At 39.5% G+C, this 25,374-nt stretch overlaps 1 protein-coding gene across 1 annotated transcript in view; it reads right to left on the bottom strand.

Moving 5' to 3' along the window:
• Positions 1 to 20,927: 20,927 nt before the first annotated feature.
• LOC149289544 (uncharacterized) overlaps positions 20,928 to 25,374 on the bottom strand; it is a 53,404-nt gene continuing 48,957 nt past the window's right edge. Inside the window, exon 5 of the mRNA XM_089490622.1 lies at positions 20,928 to 21,669. Within this exon, the coding sequence (XP_089346748.1) occupies positions 20,928 to 21,669 (742 nt within the window). The remainder of the gene's footprint in view (positions 21,670 to 25,374) is intronic.

The raw sequence follows: 25,374 nt of genomic DNA on the forward strand, positions 1-25,374 counted from the left end.
TATCTAATCTCTCAATGCATAACATGCTTAACTTCACCTCCAAATTGTTTCTGAGCAGGACCCTCTTTACTTGAATCAGTTTGTCTTGTCATTCCCCTCAAATACATGGACTGTAAGAAGCGCTGCATAAATTGTTGGCGCTATATAAAAGATAAAAATAATAAAATCTGACACGCATAATGAATAATAGTAATATAATCATTATCAAGAACTTGCACCATGAAGATATGTAACGATACCTACTGAGTGGTAAGCAGTTTGTAGAGAAAATATACTTGGAACAAAAAAAAAGAGTTAAAAATTCTGAAAGCAAAATAAAAAACTGTAAAATATTTAATATAAAACTAAACAGTCTAAAAATTCACAATCAAAAATCATACTATAAATGTAGTCTTATTTTTAACCCCTTCAGTCCCAGGGGTTTTTGGTACCTCAAACCCCAGAGCAATTTTGCCATTTTTGCGGTATGTCGGTTCAGCGATTATTCTCCTTTCCTGCGAATAGTGTACCCATGTAAACTATATATTGTTTTTTTCAAGGAGAGCTTTCTTTTGATACCATAGTTAGATGAATAAAAACCCTATTTTTTATATATATATTTTCCCTCTGAGTCCTCACAAAATTAGGTAAAGTGATCAAGTTTATCAATTCAGGTGTCCTGATTTCAGAAATACCTAATTTATATAGACTTTCCATACTTTCCCAGCACTTATAGGGAACATACTAGGTGTACATTATTCATAGAATTATTATGCTTATGGCTTAATGGGTTTGGGGGTTGTGAACGGGGGCAGGAGGATCATACTTTTTAGATGTTATGTTAGGGCAATGGGATGTAAGGGTTTTTTTCTTTTTTATTATTATTATTAGCTTTTTTATGTTTTTATTTTATTTATTTTTTATCAGCATGGTTAGAGGTCCTCTTAGGGACTATGCTCATGAATGTTATTAATGCCAGCGATGTCACAATGACATCACTTAGCTCACTTTATTGTTTTTTTTTAATTATTGTATTATTTTAGTGATTTTTTAATTTATTTTTCACTAACAATTTTTTTTTCTTCGTTTCATTTTTCTTGGTTTCTCACTCTCCTCCCTGCACCGATCACACTGTGATCTCTATGCAAGTCCCCGCAGACAGACCCTGCAGGGGATATCCTGTCCTCCGATATCCTCCGATGACCTTCCGGGTGATGTGAGCAGTGATCGGGCATTTAAAAATGTAACAGTTTTCCGGCATTCGTTACATGAGATCGGGCAGCAGAAAGCCAGCCGTGCTGGATTCTGCTTTCAAGGAGAGCCAAGGCTATCAAACATCCCTGCCGCTGCAAGAAGGGCAGGACGTACCCGTACGTCCATAGGGGATTCTTGAGATGTGTTTTTTGGAGGTACCAGTACATCCATAGGAGACTGAAGGGGTTTAACTAATAAAGAGAACAATTAAATATGCCGAATGTTAAGTAAGCAAAAACCTCAGTCGAGGCTATTTGTACCAGTAAACCAGTTTTACCTGGTACTATTATTTTATTATTTTTAAGAGGCTATCTTTGCTGTAGTTTTCACATTTGTGAATATTTAGACTTTGGTATCATCTTCCAGCAGGGGGTCTAATAAATCAGAAGAATTCATAAGGTTTACAGGGCATGCAATTATATTAGAAATATCAGATATAAAATATAAGATGGAAATATACACTAAAAAGCCTTATATGTAAAGAGAAGGATTTTCAAGGTGGTATGTCCGTTTATAGGAAACTAAGACACTGATTTTTAATAACTACCTGGTGTCCAATATTTAGGACAATCCCAGTTTAAAAAGGATAAAACAAAAACCCTGATGTTTTTAAGATATGAACTTGTGTTCATGAACAGATACAGGAAAAAATACTGATTTAAAGTTCATATAACAGTATCTATAAACAATTCCCACAAAATGTGTCCAATAAAACAAGTGTTAATGGTCCTTTAAGGGGTACTTTAATGCCTTAGCCTCAGAGAGTACCCCCTTTGTCACCAATGATGTACAAGGTATGCGTCAGGGGTGAGGTCCATATGGCTTACCGCAAGGACCCGGAGCTCCCAATGATGGTATTCAGGAGTTAATGCGCAGTAGCGGAGTCGGACAGGGTAACTGCCCTCTCCCGGGGGATGAGCACCTAGGGTAGTGCGGCCACATACCAGGGCCCTGACATAGCAGCGTATGTTTTCCAGTACAAAACCTGGTGATATCCGGTAGGCACCCTGGAGAAGGCATGAGACATAGCTCTACAGAGAAATATGCAGGATGCTGCAGGCTGGGATTAGGGAAGCTAAGCAGGGTAATAGCAGAGGGTATAGAGAAACAAAAAAAGCAACTCAGCAAGCAAGGGGGACAGAGCGAGCAACTGGGACTTAGAAAGAAACTGGGAGACCGAGCAAGAAACATAGCGAGAGAGAAAACATGGGAAACTGAATAAAGCATAACCAGCAAAGCCAAACATAAATAAGAATACACAGAACACAGATTCTAAACATAACCAGACAAGACATACATGGTACAGGACACAACAAAGGACAGGGAACAAGACAAAGAACACAATTGACGGTCCAGGCACGTCATGTGAAAACAAACGGTTAAAGACAATTGACGTGCCAGGACTGTCATGACTTCAAACAGGTGCAGAAAGCGATCTATGTTCGCTTTCTGCAGCCAAATGGTGTTTCTGTAATGCCTCAATGTCAAGGCATTCAGCAACATCAAGATCGGGATCAGGGGCCATTTCTGGCCCCTCCCCAGGGGGTCAACATCAGCCATACACTGTATGGCAGCAGACAGTGTATGCATTTTTAGATCTGTCTCTATAAGGTTAGGCGACACATTTTTAAGATACTTGACAATACTGGACACTAACCATGCTTTTGACAGTGGCGTCGCTACAGGGGGGCAATTGCCCCCCCTAGGTTATTCCTTGCCCCCCCTGTTGCCCCCCCGCCAAATTTGTAACCACCCAGGACAGTCCCGCAATGGGACTTTAACCCCTTGACTGCTAACGACGGCATGGTGTCGTCGCTAGCAGTCCCAGTCAGGTGCTAACGACGGCACCATGCCGTCACTAGCACTATCTTACCTTCATGGAGGTCTGTGGAGCTCCATCACCACCTACCCCGGCGATCTGCCCCTCACACTGAAGGGCATCACCGGGGCCACCCGATCTGCCCGGTGACGTCTCGCGCAATGACGCGATGACGTCACTGCGCAACTTTATTAACAACAGAGGTATGGGGGCATGCTGCTTAGATGCCTGTATCTCTTTTTTTTTTTTTTTTTTTCCTTTTTTTTTTATTTATAGGCAGAAGAAAATATAAATTTAAAACATACAAAAACAGACATATATAAACATATCCATCGATTTGTTAGCTGTGTACTTTCGTCTTTGCATAGTATTGTTTATAATCGATTTTTATGTACATCATACTAACTAACATATACATACAGACTAACATACTTACTAACATATACAACAGCACATACCAATTAGGACAAGCAGACAAATATAGTATGATGTAAACCAACTAGTACTGCTTAGCATTTATTATGTCCTTATATTATGTTTATAACTCGCGTTATCTGTAATTTACCCTTGCATTAATTTAATAAATTAAATTCTAAGCAGATAAGTGTATATTATAGCGAGTTAGATAATGAGGTAAGTGCCATACATCCACTCTATCATCAAATATACAGCTATGTTTTTGATTAAACAGGTATCATTAAGTATATTATATTACTAAACTACGTTATTGACTTATTCTGTGGGTCTTTCTTTTGAATGTGCATGTGTTATCCATGGGTTCCAGTATTTCGTCTTTTTCCCTATGCTCATATAATAGCCCTCTTCCATTTTACTCTGGAATTGTATTTGTGCGTTTACCTCTTCCCATGATATTTTCCCTGATTTTTTCCAGTTTCTAGCTATGACCAGTTTACTGGCTAATATTAGTTGAACTGTTTGCATCTTTTGTTTTCTTTGTAATTTGTGTAAACCAATATGAAATAAAAATATTTGAGGCGATGGGGCGATTTTGAGATTTAGTATCTCCTTAATTACTCCAAAAAGAGTTTGAATAATGTCTCCTAGTTGTTCACATTCCCACCACATATGGTATAAAGTTCCTTCTCCTTGCCCACATCTCCAACAAACTCTGGAAATGTCCTTATCAAATTTTGAAATGATAACTGGGGTCCTATACCACCTGTGTATTATCTTATAGTGTAGCTCATGCATACTTAAACAATGCGAGTGTTTTTTAATTTCATTAAATGCTTGCAGCCAATCTGCATTTGAGTATATTTGTCCAATGTTGGTTTCCCACTTAACTTTATTGGGTAATAATGCTCTGTTTTATTCATCTGTTTTTAAGTTTTCTCTTAATAATTTTACTTTATGGATTAAGCTTGTTTTGTGATGTTTATTAAGGAATTCTTCGAATTTCGTAGAATGTATAATATCTACTGATTGAAGAAAATGTTTAATTCTTATGTAATTAAAAAATTCATTATTTGGTAATCCCCATTTCTCTTTCAAATTAACCCAAGGTAAAAAAGCATCTAAGTAGTATAAATCAGATATATGTTTTAAATTAGATTGTCTCCAACTGTTTAGATTTAAATCGTTAAATCCTTTCTCAATATTCATATATTTTTTTAATTTATCTAAAGTTATAATTAAGTCTTTGGTTACTGCGTTATCAGTTTTAATAATCTTGGTAAGTCTCGATTTATCCAAACTACATCGAATGGTTGTGAAAGATTAGTATTTTCAGTTTCAATGTTATACCAAATTGTGCTATCGTTTATAGGTCTATCCCATAAGAGAAAGTGAGTGAACATACATACTTCGTGTAGTTCTATGATGTTAGGTAAGGATAGTCCTCCCATTTGTATACTTCTTACTAATCTTGTATGAGAAATTCTCGGAACCTTATCTTGCCAAATTAATTTTTTTATCAAATTTTTAATTTGGGAAAGAATGGAATAGGGGACTCTTAATGGAATAGCTCTAAAAATATATAATATTTTTGGAATATAATATGCATTAATTGCATTAAGTCTCCCTAGCCATGAAATTTCTAAACCTTTCCACTCGTGTAATTTCTTCCTCATTTTGTTAATTAACATAATGTAATTATCTCGAACTAATTCTTTTAAATTATGTTTTATTTGTATACCCAGGTAGTCTATAGAGTTATTTCTCCAACTCACGTTTATGTATGATCTCATAATACGTTCTTGTTCTATCGTTTCGTGGATTGAGGCGATCTGGGTTTTGTTAATGTTTAATTTGTAATTTGAGTAACTACCGTATTTATTAATTATTTCTAATACATATTTTATAGAGTTTTCTGGTTGTGCAAGAGTTAAGATTATATCGTCTGCAAAGAGCGTTATTTTATGTTCTTTAAATCTTAATTTAATTCCAGCTATCATAGGTGAATTTCTTGTCGCCTGAGCTAAAGGTTCAACCGTTAACACATACAGTAATGGGGCTAGTGGACAGCCTTGTCTAGTTCCATTGCTGATTTTAAAGGCTTTCGATGTGCACCTGTTACTAAATTTCTTTATATAATCCTAATATGTTGTTTTTATATTGTCCCACAATACCAAAAGCTTCTAGTGTTTCTGCTAAAAATAACCAATCTACCCGGTCAAATGCCTTTTCTGCATCAAGTGCCAGAAAGGCAGTGTGTATAGAGTTTTTGTTAGACAGGTCTATAAGGTTAATTATTTTGCGTGTGTTATCTGTTATTGATCTGTCTTTTATGAAACCTGTTTGGTCCGGACCAAACAGGTTTCATAAAAGACAGATCAATAACAGATAACACACGCAAAATAATTTCAGGAAGATATATCTTAAGTCTTTCGGCAAGAATCTTTGAATAAATCTTTATATCTATATTTATCAATGAGATTGGTCTATAGTTGGAAACATAGCTCGGATCTATATTAGGTTTTGGTATTGGGCATATTGCTGCTAGAAGCATTTCAGATGGAATTTTAGCTCCACCTGTTATTTCTTTAAATGAATTAAATAATAACGGGACAATAATATCTTTAAATGATAAGTAAAATGCAGCCGTAAAGCCGTCAGGTCCAGAGGCTTTTTTCCTTTCTAAGTTTTCGATTCCCTTTTTGATTTCATCTCTATTTATTGGGGCATTTAATATATCTAAGGCTTCTGTAGTTAATTTCGGTAGGTTAAGGGAACTGAGATAGCTCCTGATATTACTTTGAGATTTTGCGGGCCCTGGTAAGTTATAAAGGGATTTATAATAATCCTCAAAGCATTTGGCTATTTGTGAGGGATTCAAAAAAACCTCATTTCCCATTATGATTTTTTTTTAACTCGTTTATTGTGTTCAAACTTCAATTTATTTGTTAAATATCTGCCCACCCGATTATTTCCATAGTACCAATTTTGTTTCGATCTTAACAGTCCTCTATTTATTTTCTCCTGTAGTTTATTATTAATTTCTGTTCTTATTAGGTTGAATTCTTCTGTAGCTATTCTATTAAGATTTTCTTGTTTTAATTTCTCTTTTACAGCTAAGTTAATGTATAAATCGGCTAGACTCTGTCCCTGCTTTTTTTTTAGATAAGTATTTGTCTTTATTAAGCAGCCCCTCATATAGCATTTAAATGCGTTCCAAAGTGTCAAACTGGACACTTCTCCGTTGTCATTTGTTTCTAAGAATAAGGAAGCATGGTTAGTTAAGTCATCCAAGGCCTCTTCATTATTTAATATATAGTCATTCAATCGCCATCTGTGACTGGTTTCATAATATCGATTATTCTTAAATTCAATAAAGATTGGTGCATGATCTGACCACACTATTTGCCCTATGCTAGAGTTTTTTATTAATTGAAGGTTGTCGAGCTCAGTTAGTATAAAATCAATCCTAGAGTAGGAAATGTGAGGTTGAGAGAAAAAGGTAAAGTCTTTCTCACTAGGGTGAAAGACTCTCTATATGTCGTATAGACAATTTCTTTCTACAAAAATGTCTTTAGTTGTCCTGCTTCTGTTCTTATATGTGAATGTAGGGATGCGGTTGAAGGTAAACCTTTGTCTTTTTCGGGGTCTATGATACAATTGAAATCTCCTCCCATATAAAGAAAGCCTTTTTTTAATTGTAATAATCTTTCATAGAATTTTGTCACAAACTTGGAAGGGTTTTTATTTGGTGCATAGATATTTCCAATAGTGTATACGATATCGTTCAATTTCCAAATTAAAATTTGTGATCTACCCTGTGTATCCTCTTCATGTAATATGAGTTAAAATTTTACTTTGTTTGATATTATAATCGCAACACCTCTCTTTTTCTTATTCCCTTCAAAGTTTGAGAAAAAAATCTCGGGAAATTTCTTATAGTTCCAGATACCTGACGGGTTAATTACCCAATGAGTTTCTTGTATCAAAGCGATATCTACTTTGTTATGAATTAATGTTTCGTATAGGTGAGTTCTCTTTTGTGGACTATTTAACCCTTGCACATTCCATGACATGAGTTTTATCGAAATACCTTTATCTTATAGTTCATATTTTTTAAAACAACAGACATTCTACATACACTCGGACATCTATCGATTTTAAGACTCTCTGTCAAAGAATCCATCCTGTAATTTTAACAGGTTAAATCCCAAACGAAGTTTGGAAGTTAGGGCTGACATAATTGATCATATCTTTGTTCATTCAGTTTTAAACCACTCTTAAGAATATATGTAGAGACGATGAAGATGTGAGAGATAGAGAGAAAGAAAAGGGAGGAGAGGAAGAGGAAAAGGACAGAGAAAAGGAGAGAAGAAAAAAAAAAAGAAAATAAAAGTGTATTTTAAAAATGAATAAATAAAAATTAATATATGTATATAGTGTGTTAAGTGATAAAGTGTCTAATATTTCACTTTAGCGTGTCTTTTCGCTATAGAGTGTGTATATATATGTGTATAATGGAAGTGTATATATATATATACATAGAAAAAATGATATATGTGTGTAGTGTAATGAGTGTTAAAATGTATTATGTTTCGCCTTAGCGTATCTTCTCACTATAGAGTATTTTGTGGTAAAGTATAGGGAGAAAAAAAAAAAGAATATATATACATAAAAAGAAAAAACCCATATATTAAAATAATATATAAAAGTGAATAAATACAAATTCATGTATGTGTATAGTGTGATAAATAAACAGTGTCTAATGTTACAAGACGTTGTAACTCCTCACTATAGAGCAGACCTGGGCAAAGCACGGCCCGCGGGCCACATCCGGCCCGCTGAATAGCTCGGACCGGCCCGCAAAGAGTGTCCTGGTGACTCACCAATGAGTCCGGTGTCCCCCCCCGCCCCGGTCACTTACCTTAAACTCCTGTGTTGGAAGCGTTTGTCTCGGGTGCCGGCGCTTTACGCTGGGCGCCGGCATATGACGTCAGACGCCGGCGATCAGCAGTGAAGCGCCGGCACCCGAGACAAACGCCTCACGCTTCCAACACAGGAGTTTAAGGTAAGTGACCGGGGCGGGGGGGGAGATCCTGAGAAGGGGGGGTTAGGGAGTTAGAGGGGAGATACTGAGAAGGGGGGGTTAGGGAGTTAGAGGGGAGATACTGAGAAGGGGGGTTAGGGAGGGAGGTCTTACTGTGTGTGTGTGTCTTACTGTGTTTGTGTGTGTGTGTCTTACTGTGTGTGTGTGTATCTTACTGTGTCTGTGTGTGTCTCACTGTGTCTGTGTGTGTCTTACTGTGTCTGTGTGTGTCTCACTGTGTCTGTGTGTGTCTCACTGTGTCTGTGTGTGTCTTACTGTGTCTGTGTGTGTCTTACTGTGTCTGTGTGTGTCTTACTGTGTCTGTGTGTGTCTTACTGTGTCTGTGTGTGTCTCACTGTGTCTGTGTGTGTCTTACTGTGTCTGTGTGTGTCTCACTGTGTCTGTGTGTGTCTCACTGTGTCTGTGTGTGTCTTACTGTGTCTGTGTGTGTCTCACTGTGTCTGTGTGTGTCTTACTGTGTCTGTGTGTGTCTTACTGTGTCTGTGTGTGTCTCACTGTGTCTGTGTGTGTCTTACTGTGTCTGTGTGTGTCTTACTGCGTGTGTCTTACTGTGTTCATAGCTTATTCAGTTATTGTAATAAATATTTTAGCCCATTTTTTAGCTCAAAATATTTTTTCCTTTTTTTTCTCCTCTAAAATCTAGGTGCGTCTTATCAGCAGGTGCGTCTTATAGAGCGAAAAATACGGTATGCACTCCGAAGCCTTGTTCATTTTGTTCACTTCTGTGCTGTGCTAATAGTTATTCAGGCCTTACTTATTCAAGCACCTCTACCAATGACGTAGGCTTGAATAACTTTATTAAACAGCACATAAGTTAACAAAATGGACAAGGCTTCGGAGTTTGTAGTTTGTAGAGGTCTGGCCCTCTAAAACCATTCCAATTTCTCATGTGGCCCCATGGGAAAATTAATTGCCCACCCCTGCTATAGAGTATGTGTATAATGTGGTAAAAGGTGTCTAATATTGCACCAAGTGTAGCTTCTCACTGTAGAGTATCATATAGGGGGAGGGAGAAAAAAAAAAATAAAAAAAAAAATACAACACATTTATATAAAACCCCATTGCTTAAATTTATCTTTGCCTGATTCAACATCTTTTATATTAACTGTTGTGCCTTCATAGATCAGTTTGAGACTAGTAGGAAACCCCCATCTATAGTCCAACTTTTTTTGTCTTAATATTGTTAAAAGATCTTGAAATTTTCTTCTTTCTTTCCTTATAGATGATGGAATATCAGCAAAAAATTTTAAGTCTTTCAATTTTTCAGATGGAGTAGTTTGTTCTCTGATGCCTCTGTTAAATCTATCTTTTGTTTGTTGATTCGTGAATCTGATGAGAACGTCGCGAGGCAAATCATTATTTAATTGGCTTGGTTTCTTTATTCTGTTGAAAGATTCCAAAGGTGTATATTTTAAAGGTTGGTTGCTAAGAATATCTTGTATAAGATCCATTAAATATTTTTCAAGTAAATCGTCGGATATTGATTCTGGGATTCCTCTTATACGTAGATTTTTCCTACGTTGATTGTCCTCCCACTCATTTACTTTATTTTCCAGAACCTTAATCCTTGTGTTCAGTGTCATATTTTCTACTTTAAGGAGTTTTTGTTCTTCTTTAATTTTTTTTATTTCGTCTTCTTGTATCTTTAATGATTCTAATATTTTAGCAACATCCTCTTTAATTTCACTTGTGCTGAAATCAATATCGTTTTTAATTTTTGTATATAGATTCAATAATACAGAGAGCGGTTCATCTTCGTTAGTCTGGTCTTGTGCTTTAAAGGCTTGAAGAGATTCTCTTCGTTCATCCATTGTTAATCTTCTGTTAATATGTGAGTTTTCTTGATAGAGAGGTTTTTTGTCTTGTGTTATAGTTTTATCTTTTTCCTTATCTTTTTTGGGAGCCATTACTTGATTTAATTGCCTTTTGTCTTTTGTGTTTGAAACCTCAGTTCCCTTCGCTGATTATATACCTCTTAATATCTTATTTGATTTTGGTTTTGATTCTTGTGATTCTTTCTTTCTTTCTCCCCCACTCTTCCTCCTCTCCTTCCCTTCCCCTTGTAACTGTATCTGCATTTAATATGAATATATATATGGTAATTAAATATAGTCTAATTGATTCAATATATCCATTTATTTATAAGTAATACTGATAATAATTACTTCCTATGCTTCAATTATTATATTCTAAAACATAATTTTAAACATGATTTTAAAAATTAGATGACTAAATAAAAATAAAGGTAAATTTATATAAGGCTCTCCACCGCTACTCTAATATATATGTAAATTTGAAATGGCTTTTCTTACGTCTCCTTCCTCTCCTATCCTTTCATCACTCTCATTTATCCCCCAACCTCCACCTCAAAACTTCTTAATAATTGATCTTAAGTTAGAGTGGAATTAATATCGTTACAGGTTATTGATTGTAATAAATGAACGTATTTTCAATATTACAGAGTCTGTTTGTCACATGCACATCCCCCCTCCGTTCCAATTTCCAATATGTTTTCAATGGTTTAGACATTATGTTTTATATGCAGCTTAATATCCCCTTCGTGACAAAGGCTGATTTTACTTTTTGTACCCTTCGTGACAATGGCCGTTTTAACATTTCTGCGCTGCTCGTGTTTAGCTGTAATTTTCTTCTTTCCCGTTTACTGAACCCACACACATTAGATATTGTTTTTTTCAGGACAAGAAGGGCTTTCTTTAGATGACATTGTTTTGATTGTATCATATTATTTACTATTAAAAAAAGTATAAAATATGGTGAAACATTTAGAAAAAAATGACTGTTTCTAACTTTTAGTTGAAAAATCTTTTACTCATCTATAAAAGGTAATAAAAAAAACTGCTAAATAGATTCTACTATTTGTCCTGAGTTTAAAATTACCAATGTTTTTATGTTTTTTTGCTTTTTTCTGCACGTTATGGAGCAATAAGTACAGGTAGCGTTTTGCTATTTCAAAGCCATTTTTTCCAAATCTGGTAATTCTTCCCCCCATGTGCCATTTCGGGTATCTTTGAAGCCGGCCAATGCAATTTACCCCATCAAATCATATATTTTTGAAAACTAGACAGCCCAGGGTATTCCAAATGCTGGTATTTTAACCCTTTCCAAGCACTTATTCTACCATCAGCCTTTGTCAAACTTTATGGTAGTAATTTTTTTGCATTTGTTTTTTCACACACATTTTACTTTAGGTATGAATAAACAGGTTCTGGTATATGTCACTATCAAAAAACACCCCAATATGTGTTTAGCAACATCTCCTGAGTACAGCGATACCTCACATGAATGATTTTGCCTGGCTGTTTGGGGGCAAAAGGGCCACATTTGGGGCATGCACATTTTTCAATGTTGAACTTTGGCATTTGGGGATCCACTGCCCATGCCCTATTTGGTACATCTTTGAGCCGGGCCATTTCAGTGTGCCCAATAAAGCTATATATTTTTGAAAACTAGACACCCCAGAGTATTTTAAATGCTAGTATTTTAACTTTTTGCATGCACACATTTTACCACCAGCATTTTTTCAAAGTTTGCAGTAGTATTTTTGTGTGTGTATTTTTCCCACACACACCTACTTTATGTATGAATTTACAGCTCCTGGTATATGCCGCTGTCACACGACACCCCAATATGTGTTCAGCAACATCTCCTGAGTACAGTGATACCCCACATGCATGGGTTTGTCATTTTTGGGGGGAACTAAAAGGCCACATTTGGTACGTGTGCATTTTTCTAATTGGAAATTAGATGTGTGGCCATCCTTCCCCCCGTGTTAATTGGGACCTTGTTGAACCCGGCCAATTCAATTTACCCCATCAAATCATACATTTTTTAAAAGTAGACACCCCATGGGCATTTAATATGCCAGTATTTTAACTCTTTCCATGCGAGAATTGTTTTAAGCTAATATGCTAATTTTAGGACTTGCTCACAAAAATATATTTTTTATATATATATATATATTTTTTTGCCTTTTTTTTTTAACTTGAAGGTTCTCCTGATAGTGACATCAGTGGGAAATTATTTTTACATTTTACTGTTTTTTTACTATTTTTTTCTAATTATTATTAATTTTATTTTATTTTTAATTTATTTTTTCTAATCACACTGTGTTTAGAAAGCTGAGCTCCATCGACTTGCATGGTTGAATGCAGTACCTATATTCAACCTGCAAGTGGAGCCAGAGTTCTCTAGAGGGTCTGGAGACCATCTAGCGAACTTTTTAGACTTTATTGTTTTTCTTTATTGAATTTTCCCGGACCGCCGCCATCTTGCTGATGGCGAAGATCACCGGCAGCTGCGGCTGTGACCGCTCACTGGAGCGGTCACAGTCCATCCCCAGGTAAGTGTTTGGTGTCGCTGGATGCCTCCTGATCGAGGCATTCCAGCGACACCATTTAAGTTTAGGAGGCGATCAACGATCTAAACGCTTTTAAAACGGGCGTCCGCCGCCATACAAAGTATGGCGGATGTTGACGCCCCGGGGAGGGGCCAGAGATAGCCCCTTTGTGCCGATAATGGCGTTGCTGAATGCCTCGAGGTCGAGGCATTACAGCAACGCCGTTTCGGTGCAGAAAGCGAAAATAGATCGCTTTCTGCACCCGTTTAATGACTTGAATTTCCGTGACGTGCCCGGACCGGCAATTGTCATCAAGGGGATATCTTTCTTGGTTACTCACTTTTTACTTATCCTCTCTGGATCTTCACTGATAGTAATTTCTTTCTTTTGCTCCTGATATGAGGAGCGTTGGTCCTTGATGTGCGTTTGCCTAAGTTTGAGCGCGAAGGAGGGGGAGTGACTTGTGTCTTTATCCTGCTGCGTCTCCGTAATTTGCATCTCGGTGGGTATGGGGGCCGGGAGTTAAGCAGGCTTGTGGGCGGCTACTTTGAGGCGTTGGACCTTCCTCCAGGTCCTGCAGCTCCGTCCCCTTTTCTAGCCTTGCTCATCCGGGCGAAAAAAAAGATGAGTAGATTAACCCGGGAGGCGAGCAAGGTTTCCGTATCATGCTCGCCCCGTAGCAATGCAGCCGCGTGGCCGTTGTTTTGCCCCCACCGCATCGATGTTGCAGCCCGACCCTTCGTCTCCGCCTCGGAACACACTTCACACGTCACGCATCACGCCGGTCATAAATTTAGATGCCTGTATCTCAGGCATCTAAGCAGCTACAAACCCCCAACATATACCGTTGGAAAGGTAATCGCCTCACCTTTCCAACGGTATATAGATTGTAAAAAAGAATAAAAAATATTAAGTAAAAAAAAATAAAAATGTAAAAAAAATGATTTGGGGGTCTCTAAAGGCAGATAAAAAAAGATCAAAATTGCCTAGAGACCCCCAAATTAAATTATTTAAACATAAAGTAGTTTAACTTTAAAAAAAAAAAAAAAAAGTTTAAGTATTCTAGCTAAATGATCACTGTGGTAGCCAATGTTACCACAGCGATCATATAGCTATAAAAAGTCACATTCCCTTTTTAAAAATGGCCGACACTAATTTTTAATCCTATGATCCCTTTGATCATGGGGTTAAATTTAGCCAACGGTAGAGGGAGGCAATTTTTGAAATCCTGATGAACTGCAAATATTATTAAAATCAGCCATGTAGCCTGTGCGGTACGTGAGTAACCATCTCATCCCTGGAGCGCCTTGCATTTTTACTGCAAAACTTATTTTTGCTGTAAAAGTGATTTTTTTTTTTCTCCCTTTAGAATGGTGTGTGCTTCTGTGAGTGAATGTATTTAAAGTATGGTGTGTGCTTCTGCGAGTGAATGGAGATATGAAAGCCATGTGAATGATCAGTAATTAGGCTTGAAGCCTTGATGTGGCATTACTGCTCACATAGGAAGTTAAATTATGGCACAAAAAGTACACATTTGCAAAAACTACATCCCTTGGCGCATCAAATGAGGGGCTGCATGTGTTTCTAGTACAAACCTGGAGTGCGCAAGACACAAAAATGAACATGTCGCTATGGTGAGAAAAAACATATTTTCAAGCCAAAGCGACATATTCCATAATTATTTGTGCACTCAACTTTTGTCCTAGAAATACATGTAGCCCCTCATTTGAAGCTCCAAGGGGTGTAGTTTCTTAAAATGGATGAATTGTCTGAATGAGGGAGAGCATGAGTTAATATGTGGATGATTTGTCTGAATGAGGGAGAGCATGAGTTAATGAGTATGTGTGTATCATAGATGTATAATTGTGGAAGGGCAAAGATGGCATTAGCAGGATGTTTGAGCCTTAGGGACCAAGATGGCACAGGCAGGGTGTATATGGGACAAAGATGGCAAATCTTATGGGTGTGCAACCTGTGATCTATGCCTGTAATCTAGGGGGTTTTAAATATACCTTTAATGCCGTGTTTTTATGTGAATTCCTGTACCTGCAAAGCTTGGTTTGTGTGTTCTTCTGTAGATCCATATCTGCTATGCTATGTTTCCATACATTATTTATGTATACCTGCAAATACAGGGTTTGTATGTCTTGTTCAGTTGATTAATACCTGCAATGCTGTTTCCATGTATTGATTTGATCTATACCTGCAATGCTACATTTCATATATTATTATTGTATACCTGCAAATACAGGATTTGTGTGTCTGATTCTGTTTATTTGATATATACCTTCAGTGCTGAGATCACAAGTGAATTTAAATTGATCTATACATGCAAAGCTGGGTTTGTGTGTTAATGTGTTGATCTATACCTGCTATCGGCAGCAGGGTCTAATATTTATATATATATTTATATATATATATATCGGCAGCAGGGACTAATATTAGGCCCTGAAATCATTTAGTGGAAAAGTTAAGGTATTGTGTTGTTTAAAGGATTTCAAGGATTAGTCGTACTAAATTGTGGCTTCAGGCTTCCCATGTTGAATGATCAAGTATTAAATTGTCCAATAACAAAAGTATCATTCCATAGCACATTACTTTTGGCAATATATATATATATACCGTATTGGCTCGAATATAGGCCGCACTTTTCCCCCCCATTTTAAGTCTTTAAAGTGGGGGTGCAGCCTATATTCGGGGTCTAGCGCCCGACGCCCGGGACATGCAGTCCCAGGCGCCGGGCAGGCAGCAGGGTTAGGATACAGATCCCCCTCATCGGTGCAGGGGACCTGCATCCTACTCTCTGATACGATCAGACAGCCTCCCCTGGCGGCACTTTCCACGGGGGGGTGCCGGCACGGGAGGTTGTCTAAGCGCATCTTGCGGATGGTCACCGGCTGCGGCAATGCGGGTAAACAGCCTCCGGCAGCGGAGGTTGTTTAGCCGCATCGCCGCAGCCGGTGACCGTCCGCACGATGCGTTTTACCTCTGCCCCCAAGACTTCCCAGAGCAGACTCCCGGGTCTCTTGCGGGGCCGGCGGGGGACATCTACGCAATACGCGTATACAACTTCCAGTGCTGGCACATCCGCTGAGTGGGGGGGCAGAGTGGCAGCATATCTCGGGGGGGGGCGGAGGAGGACAGTGGCAGCATATCTCGGGGGGGAGGAGGAATAGGACAGTGGCAGCATATCTCGGGGGGGAGGAGGAGGAGGACAGTGGCAGCATATCTCGGGGGGGAGGAGGAGGACAGTGGCAGCATATCTGGGGGGGGGGGGAGACAGAGTGGCAGTATGGTTTCTTGGTGCTTTTTTAAAGAAAAAAACTTTTTCTTTAAAAAAGCACCAAACTTTTATGGTGCGGCCTATATACGGGGGCGGCCTATATCCGAGCCAATACGGTATATATATATATATATGTGTGTTTGTGTGTTTTTTCACTGGTATGATTTAATGGTGGAAATTATTAATGCCCCCCCAGTTTGACTGTGGTATCTTGTGTGCCCCCCCTATATATTGTTTCTAGAGTCGCCACTGGCTTTTGAAAAAGAAAGTTTCACTCTTGAGTTGCTCCTGTGCCCCTTAGCACTGTGCAGAGCTTAAATATGATGTTACGTGGCTGTATAGTATATGCAGCCACAGGAGAAAAAAAAACTTGCCGATCAATATTGGATGGGCGTCGACTCTATCTGATGAAGCACCTGTAGTCTGAGGCATATTTGGATTTGCTGTTCTGCAAAATAAGCCTCAAATTTGGTTTTAGTGCTCTTGTGGCCATTTTAGTATAGTATAGTAGGTTGAAAAAATACTTCAGTCCATCAAATTCAACCTTTCACACATACCTAGTTCTAAAGTTCTAAAGTAAGGCTGCAACTAACGACTAGTTGGCCGATTATTGTTTCGATTAATCGGATAAAAAAAATAAATGTAAATTTGTTTGTTTATTTAAAATAATTTAATGAACAGACTGGATGTTAAAAACAAAAAGCATAATAAAAAAAACTTTGCACATTTGAGCCCAGGCTTGCCACACTGCCGACCAGATATGCCCCTTATACCCCCAGATATGCCACTCCGCCCTCCCCAAATATGCCTTATACCCCCGATATACCACTCTGTCCCCCCGATATACCTTATATCCCCATATGCCATAGTGCCCTCTGATATGCCTTATACCCCAGATATGCCACTCTGCCCCTGAATATGCCTTATACACCACGGTGCCCCCCCTGGTATGCCTTATAACCCCCAATATGCCACTCTGCCATCCAGATATGCCTTATGCCCCTCTACCCCCAGATATGCCACTGTGCCCCCTGATATTTCTTATAACCCCCTATATGCCACTCTGCCCTCCCTGATATGCCTTATACCTCCACATATGCCACTCTGCTACCCCACAAAAATGCCTTATACCCCCTATATGCCACTATGCCCTTGATATGCACCCCCGACTTACCCCCATGCTCCAGACTCCTTGGTGTCTAGTAGGGGCAGCCGGTGAACGTCTGCACGATGCACGTAGACAACCTCTGCTGGTGGCCGGCACTTTCGCTGGAGCTTCTATGACTGAGCACCGGAAGGTCATGGGACACCGGTGCTCTATCATAGAAGCCCCAGTGCCGGCAGTAGAGGATGTCTGTGCGCATCGCACAGGTGCCCACCGGCTGCCAGAGAGAATGATCCGGGTCCCCTGCAGCACTGCGGGGGATCCTCCTCTCTGTCTCTGGCAGTCGGCGAAAGTTGCGCAATGCAACGCAGACATCCTCTGCTGTGCTGGCCGATACTTCCGCCAGGGCTTCGATGGTGGACCACCGGAAGGTCACACCGGCGCTCCATCATAGAAGTGCCGGCGGAAGTGGAGGACAGCAGCAGAGGATGTCTGCGTGCATCGCACAGACGCCCGCCAGCTGGCAGAGAGGATGATTCAGGTCCCCTGCAGCGCTGCGGGGGATCTGGATGTTTGTGTTACTATCCGACCTCTATTTGAGGTTGGATTATAAAACGAGGGGTATTTTTCAGAGCATTTGCTCTGGAAAAACCCTCATCTTATAATCGATAAAATTGATTCAACTAATCGATAATGAAATTTATTGGCAACGATTTTCATTATCGATTTTATCGATTAGTTGTTGCAGCCCTAATCTAAAGTTTTTTACGCGTCATTAGCCAACCAGCACAAGTAAATAGCTATCCAGCAGTATGTGGGATATACAAGATCACAGAAAGGAAATATTTACATACTTACGCCGATATTATGTTTTTCATGGGCAAGGCAAAATGTAGGTAAAATGTATTTGTGTTCTAGAAAAAATACCCAGTGTAGTTACCATACTTGCTGACAGGTTTAGTCTGACATACTGATGGATATTTTGTTCTCTGTAATGGCACAAGCTAAAAATTTCCCAAGCAAGGACTGACAAATTATTTATGCACAGTCTGCTCTGGTTCTGCTGCTAGTTTCGTGTTTTATCCTTTTGCCTATTTTTCACTTTATTGTCCACCTCTAAGCAGAAGCTAGTATACAATATACAGACACAAAATAATAAACAGTGGGGCATTTTGGGCATCCCAGTAAGAAGGATGTCATGTTCTAAGCGATAAGCATATAATACATCCAACATACATGACTTCTTGTTGGTAATCCAACAAACACATTTCTCAGAAACAAAACATCCTAATATTAATACTAACAGCTAATGTATAAACAAGTATTATCACCACATGCAGAGGTTACTTAATACTTGTATACAGTGGTATGGTGTGCACTAAATAAAACTGAATCTCCCATGAAATATAGTGTAAACCACCGTGAAGTGCTTTGTTTGCTACAAAGGCCCAGTAAATGTAGTGCATGCTTGCATGCTAAATCTTTGTATAAAGCTAAATATGGAAAAGAAAAAATGTCGGTGCGCTAAGCTAGCCTCAGGCTCAAATAATACAAATGTGTAATACGAGGCCTACCAAACAGGTGTAAGCATGCTGCAAGAAACAGTGTATTGGCTGTACAATGTATACAAAAAACAAAAACTGTCTGCGCTTCTTACCCTAATAAAGTTGTCAACAAATATATAAACATAATATAAATGAGAGGTTTTGGTTATATGAATTGGCCAAAGCATAATTAAGCTCACCCGCCACATCAAGGCACTCTCAATAGGGTGAGAACCTACTCTCACCTCCTACATAGTGGGCACACAAAGCAGTTTATACTGCTACTAAAATCTTATTAAGGAGGTTTAATTGCACCTCCCCCAACACATTAATAAGGTTTTGGTAGCAGTATAAACTGCTTTGTGTGCCCACTAGGGCTGCAACTAACGATTATTTTAATAATCGATTAGTTGGCCGATTATTTTTTCGATTAATCGATTAATCGGATAAAAAAAACAATATGCAAATTTTTTTTTTATTTAAAATAATTTAATGAACTGGATGTTAAAAAACAACTTAAAATTTACATTAACATTCTTATTTTGTTATGATGTAATAAAAAACCAATATTTTCAAAGTACAAAAACCCAAACACAATATTTATGAAACAAAATAACCCCAAACATTCTGAAAAGAGGTGGACTATTACTGTTCAAGAAACTTTGCACCCAGCACTTTGCACCCGGCACTTTGCCCCACCCCTGGCACTTTGCACCCGGCACTTTGCACCCGGCACTTTGCCCCAGCCCTGGCACTTTGCACCCAGAACTTTGCACCCAGCACTTTGCACCCAGCCCTGGCACTTTGCACCCAGAACTTTGCACCCAGCCCTGGCACTTTGCACCCAGCACTTTGCACCCGGCACTTTGCACCCAGCCCTGGCACTTTGCACCCAGCACTTTGCACCCAGCCCTGGCACTTTGCACCCAGAACTTTGCACCCAGCCCTGGCACTTTGCACCCGGCACTTTGCACCCAGCACTTTGCACCCAGCCCTGGCACTTTGCACCCAGAACTTTGCACCCAGTCCTGGCACTTTGCACCCAGCCCTGGCACTTTGCACCCAGCCCTGGCACTTTGCACTGTGCCCCTGCACCCAGTCTCCAACTCTGCCCTGCACCCAGCCCTGCCCCCACATTCTGCCCTGCCCCCACACTCACACCCTGCACCCACACTCACACTCTGCCCTGCACCCAGTCTCCAACTCTGCCCTGCACCCCCACCCCCACTCTGCCCTGCACCCAGTCTCCTGCCCTGCCCCCACATTCACACCCTGCCCTGCATCCCCACCCCCACCCTGCCCTGCACTCAGTCTCCTACCCTGGCCTGCCCCCCCCACCCCCACTCTGCCCTGCATCCCCTGAAACCCCACCCCCACCCCCGCGAATCGCTCTGTGCGAACGGAGCCACTCGCACAGAGCGAACCGCTCTGTGCGAACGGAGCCACTCGCACAGAGCGAACCGCTCTGTGCGAACAGAGCCACTCGCACAGAGCGAACCGCAACTAAAAGAAGGCGCGTGTAGCGGAAGCGGGGAACGCTCGCGGAGGTAAGTAAAAGGAGCCGAGTGCTCCAACAACGAAGCGATCACTCGATAACGGAAATCGTCAACAACGATTTCCGTTATCGATTATTATCGATTTTATCGATTCGTTGTTTCAGCCCTAGTGCCCACTATGTAGGAGGTGAGAGTAGGTTCTCACCCAATTGAGAGTGTGCCTTGATGTGGCGGGTGAGCTTAATTATGCTTTGGCCAATTCATATAACCAAAACCTCTCATTTATATTATGTTTATATATTTGTTGACAACTTTATTAGGGTAAGAAGCGCAGACAGTTTTTGTTTTTTGTATAAAGCTAAATATACCGGGCAACAGAACATTAAAACCATTATAATAATTCATGCTCTGAGTTTATTGAAATAAGAAGCCAGCACGGTCATGAAGGGATCCTTTCAGAGGAACATTTACTCTAATGGTTTTAAGTTAAAAACACTGTATTCTTAAGTCAATAAATATAATCGAGAGAAACAAAAACAGTTTTGTCATGATGGATTAAACCCTAAAATTTAATTTATTGCAGTTTCTCCAGAAACATGGGTCCTGAGATGCTCTAAAAGAATTGAACCATCATTAAATGTTTCCCCACATGTGGCACAATTATATGGCTTGTCATCACTGTGAACTTTTGTGTGCCTCACAAGACTTGACTTGTCTTTAAATCTTTTTCCGCATTCACTGCAAGTGTAAGGTCTTTCTTCCGTATGAACTTTCTGGTGCCTAACCAGAGCAGAGCTACCAGTAAAACCTTTTCCACACTCACTACATAAGTAGGGTCTTTCTTCTGTGTGGGTTTTCTGGTGTTTGATAAGAAGCGAGCTGTGGCTAAAGCTTTTCCCACAATCAGTACATGTAAAAAGTTTTTCTACAGTGTGAACACGCCAGTGCACCACAAGACTCGAACTCTGAGTAAATCTCTTCCCACATTCAGAACAGCTATAAGGTCGCTCGCCAGTGTGGACTCTCTGGTGAGTAACCAAATTTGAGCTGCTGCTAAAGCATTTTCCACAAATCTCACACGAATAGGGTTTTTCATTTGTGTGGACTCTAAGATGTGTACGAAGCTGTGAGCTACAGGTAAAGCTTTTTCCACATCCAGGACAATGCCATGATTTCTCTCCTGCATGGACCTTCTTGTGTTTCACAAGATTTGAGCTTCCACTAAAGCATTTCCCACATTCATTACAGCTGTAGGGTCGTTCGCCTGTATGAATCCTCTGGTGGGTAACAAGATGTGAGTTCTGACTGAAACTTTTTCCACATTCAGTACACATGAAAGGTTTTACATCAGAATGAACTCTGAGATGCCGGGCCAGACTAGAACTCTGAGTAAATTTTTTGCTACATATAGTGCAAGTATATGGCCTCTCACCAGTGTGCGTCCTCTGATGCACTGTAAAATCAGGTTTACGATAAAACATTTTACCGCACACCATGCACATGTACTTAGCCACAATCTTCTTGCAAATGTCAGTTCTTTTTCCATCCCCTTCAAATACGTTTTGTGTTCCATTTTCAATACAAATATTATCATCAGTGGTTACAGAATTGTCTTCTGTCTTTGAAGTTAAATCCTCAGGCGAAGTAAACCCCTGAGGTGAATTTGTAGAGGAGAGTGCCTGTTCGTTGGTAGACTCTGATGGGTTTAGAGAACTTTCATCCTCACTACTGTTTTCTTCTGTTTCTAAGATAGAATGATCAGGCAAAATGTCTTCCATCTTCACTTGGAAATCTGTAGATGTAAATATTATACTAGTCAGCTTGTAATACTTAAAAATATATAATACATATAATAACCTTGTTACATTGGGAATTGTCAGCCCGGCTCAGCATTTAAACTCTCACAAACTCAAGTATCAGAACACTATAGCTACTCTGTCTGCTGTGACCCACCCATTTCTACCCCTGCTACAATCATTGGCCACCATCCCCTTTCCTGCACCCTATGCTCAGAATAAGAAAAAGTGAGTGATGTTGCATTAAAGGGGATGTTGCAGGGAATCCTGTAGATGTGGAAAGGACTTGCATGGTCTGTAGACCACAATTCGGTCATAACGCCTCTCTGAGTGATGGCAAAATGTGCAATCAGGCAGTGTGTGTGTGTGTGTACATGCTGCAATTCCAATGACAGACGGCTGTAAACATTAATCATAGGGCTCCCCATATAATTCCCATGATTGTTGCACAGAGGAACCCTCTGCTGTAAAAGAAACAGTTGAGCAGTGTAAAAAAAAAAGTGCTGTCAGAAAATGTGTGCTGGGATGATGAGAAATGAGGGTGCTGTGAAAATAGAGAAGTGAGGAGAAAATAGAGAAGTGAGAAGAAAAAAGGAGATGAAGAGACAGAAGAAAGAGGAGGAGATGGAAGAAAACAATAGACAGGGAAAGTGAAAGAAAGGGAGAAAAAGAAGGGAGAAAGAGGGGGAGAAAGAAATGGTGAAAGAAATCAAGAAAATATGACAGAGGGGGAAGGGAGAGAGAAAAAAAAAAAAAAGGTGAAAAGTGAAAAACATAGGGGAAGAAATGTGAGAGAGGGACAGAGAAAAAAAAAGAAAAAATGATGGGCACATATCATAGTAAATAGTTAAACATGCCACTGGATCTGTTTATTACTAAATTTTGTAGCAACAGGCAACTTACTTCACAGTGAAGTCAACTAGCAACCCATTGAAAGGCTAGAATGCCTGACAAGATAGGACATAGTTCATAATCAGCATTGTAGAGCTAATGCTCTAAAAAATATCCCTTGGCTTATATTCAAGGTCATCTTATAATCAGACCTCAAATAGAGGTCTGACTACAAGACTAAGATCCAGATCCCACGCAGCGCTACAGGGGACCTGGATCCTCCTCTCTGTCAGCTGGTGGGCGTCTGTGCAACGTGCGCAGGCATCTTCCGCTACTGCTCCTCCATAGAAGCCCCGGTGGAAGATGCACACAGGCCTCCACTGGCTGCCCCTACTAGACACCGGGGAGTCTGAAGAAAGGGGGACAAGTCTAGGGATGCATCGGTAAGTCGGGGCATGTGGGGGGTAAGTAAGAGTTACATGGGGGGTATGATTTTCTGGAGGAAGATCGGCATATAGGGGGTTAAAAGGCATGTCAGAGTGGCATATAGGGGGGGCAGAGTGGCAAATAGGGGGTTAAAAGGCATATCTGGGGGCAGATGTGCATAACCGGGGCAGAGTGGCAAATAAAAGAAATGGAAAAAAAAAATCTCTCATAGTTTTTATTAAATATGAAAAAATATTTTACATGTGAATTAATATTTACTAGTAAAACTTTTTTCCTATAGGATAGTCTTATATTCAGGCATTTTCTTTTTTTCCTAAATTAATATTCAAATTTTGGGGGGGTCATTTTAGAAGCAGGGTCATCTTATAATTGAGCAAATACGGTACTTTTACATTGTATTTGAGAATCAATACATGCCCAAGATTTGTGGTCAGGAAAGGCAGTATATGGCTTAGCCAAGAAAGCATAACATATTTTCGGGCAGAGATACTTTACATATGAAAAAACTGACCACCATTAAATAAAGTCATTATTATGAAAGTAACTGATAGCAGGTTTCAGTTTCTATTCATAAGGAAACACTTTATAAAGCATACCAATATGCCATCAGGGAATATGTTTCCCTTTAAAAAAAACAGTCAAGTCAAATGTGTGTTTTTTTAATTCATTTCCTTAATATAAACAATTCAGCACCACTTGGCACCTGACCCTATCATACTACAATTCTGGCGGTTCAACAAGGCAGTCGCAGCGGGAAAAGCACAGATAGTGTGTAAGTGTGCACATGCAGCAACCCAACTCACTTCAACTGGAGAATGCTACCTTGACACGTGCCATTTCATAGACTGTTTATTGAAATATCTTATGACGTACAGTATAACTGCAAAATTATAAATACAATATTCTAAAAGTGTTAACATCCCCATTCTTACAGTGGTTTCATTCCAGATACTATAAACGGGAAGTTCATTAAAAAAAAATGTATACTTATATACCACTAGCTTCAGTCAAAATGAGGAATGAGAAACCACAAAGTCATGGTTTCCACACTGTGGTATATTAACTAAATTGGGAGTTTACCATACCCAGCAAGCATTTCCTGCAAGGTGGGTCTTAGCTGCTAAATAAGTGAGACGATTTCAATAGCATTTGCAGTGTGTATTTGCTCTGTGTGCCCCGATTGTTTGCGTCATTGTATGTACGTATTGGTTATTTCAGCATCACCCCAAAATCCGTGTTTATATGCTTGTTACTGTGTGCTTCCGAGTTAAGTACCCCTCTTACTGCACAGGTGCCATGTCAATTGTGTCCAGTGCTGGCTACAAATTGCAGGAGAGCTTCAGTTGGTCCAGTTATGCAGCACCACTGAGTTAACTCCATTGTAAGCAGTTTTATGATTAGATTCAGCTTTCCCAGATTGAGGTGTTTTGACATGGTGACCGGCTAAGCAATATATGGCCATTTAGAGTAGTGAACTCCCTGATATTTATGCTTGAGACAGGGTGCATTTATAGTATGTATTTGCAAGGTGTGCACTGAGGCTTTATTTTTATGTTTGTTCATATTAGTATTTTCAGCAGCAACCCAAAATCTGTAATCTTTATGCTTGTTTGGGCATATGTTTTCAAGAAATCTCCTCCAATTAAGGATGCGTTACAAAGGGTCAAACTCTTGTTTCAAATAACACCCACTGTTTTCAGGAAGCGTGTACCTGATGGATTAGTGCATTATACAAGAGGCCCTCACACTTAGGCTCCAGGTAGAGTTCATATAAGCCAAAACGATAAAAGCCGAGTTTTAATTATGGAAATAACTATGCACACAGTGTTTCTTTAACTATATTGATGACTTTCTTCCACTTTCAAAGAATATTGAGTCATCTAGACAAGAAATTATGTTTCTAATGCTACATTTAGTTATAAAGACCTAAAGTCAGCAATAG

The sequence above is a fragment of the Sceloporus occidentalis genome, unplaced genomic scaffold (assembly GCF_023333645.1).
Source record: "Sceloporus occidentalis isolate IW3139 unplaced genomic scaffold, rSceOcc1.0.p SCAF_45, whole genome shotgun sequence".
Classification (NCBI taxonomy): domain Eukaryota; kingdom Metazoa; phylum Chordata; class Lepidosauria; order Squamata; family Phrynosomatidae; genus Sceloporus; species Sceloporus occidentalis.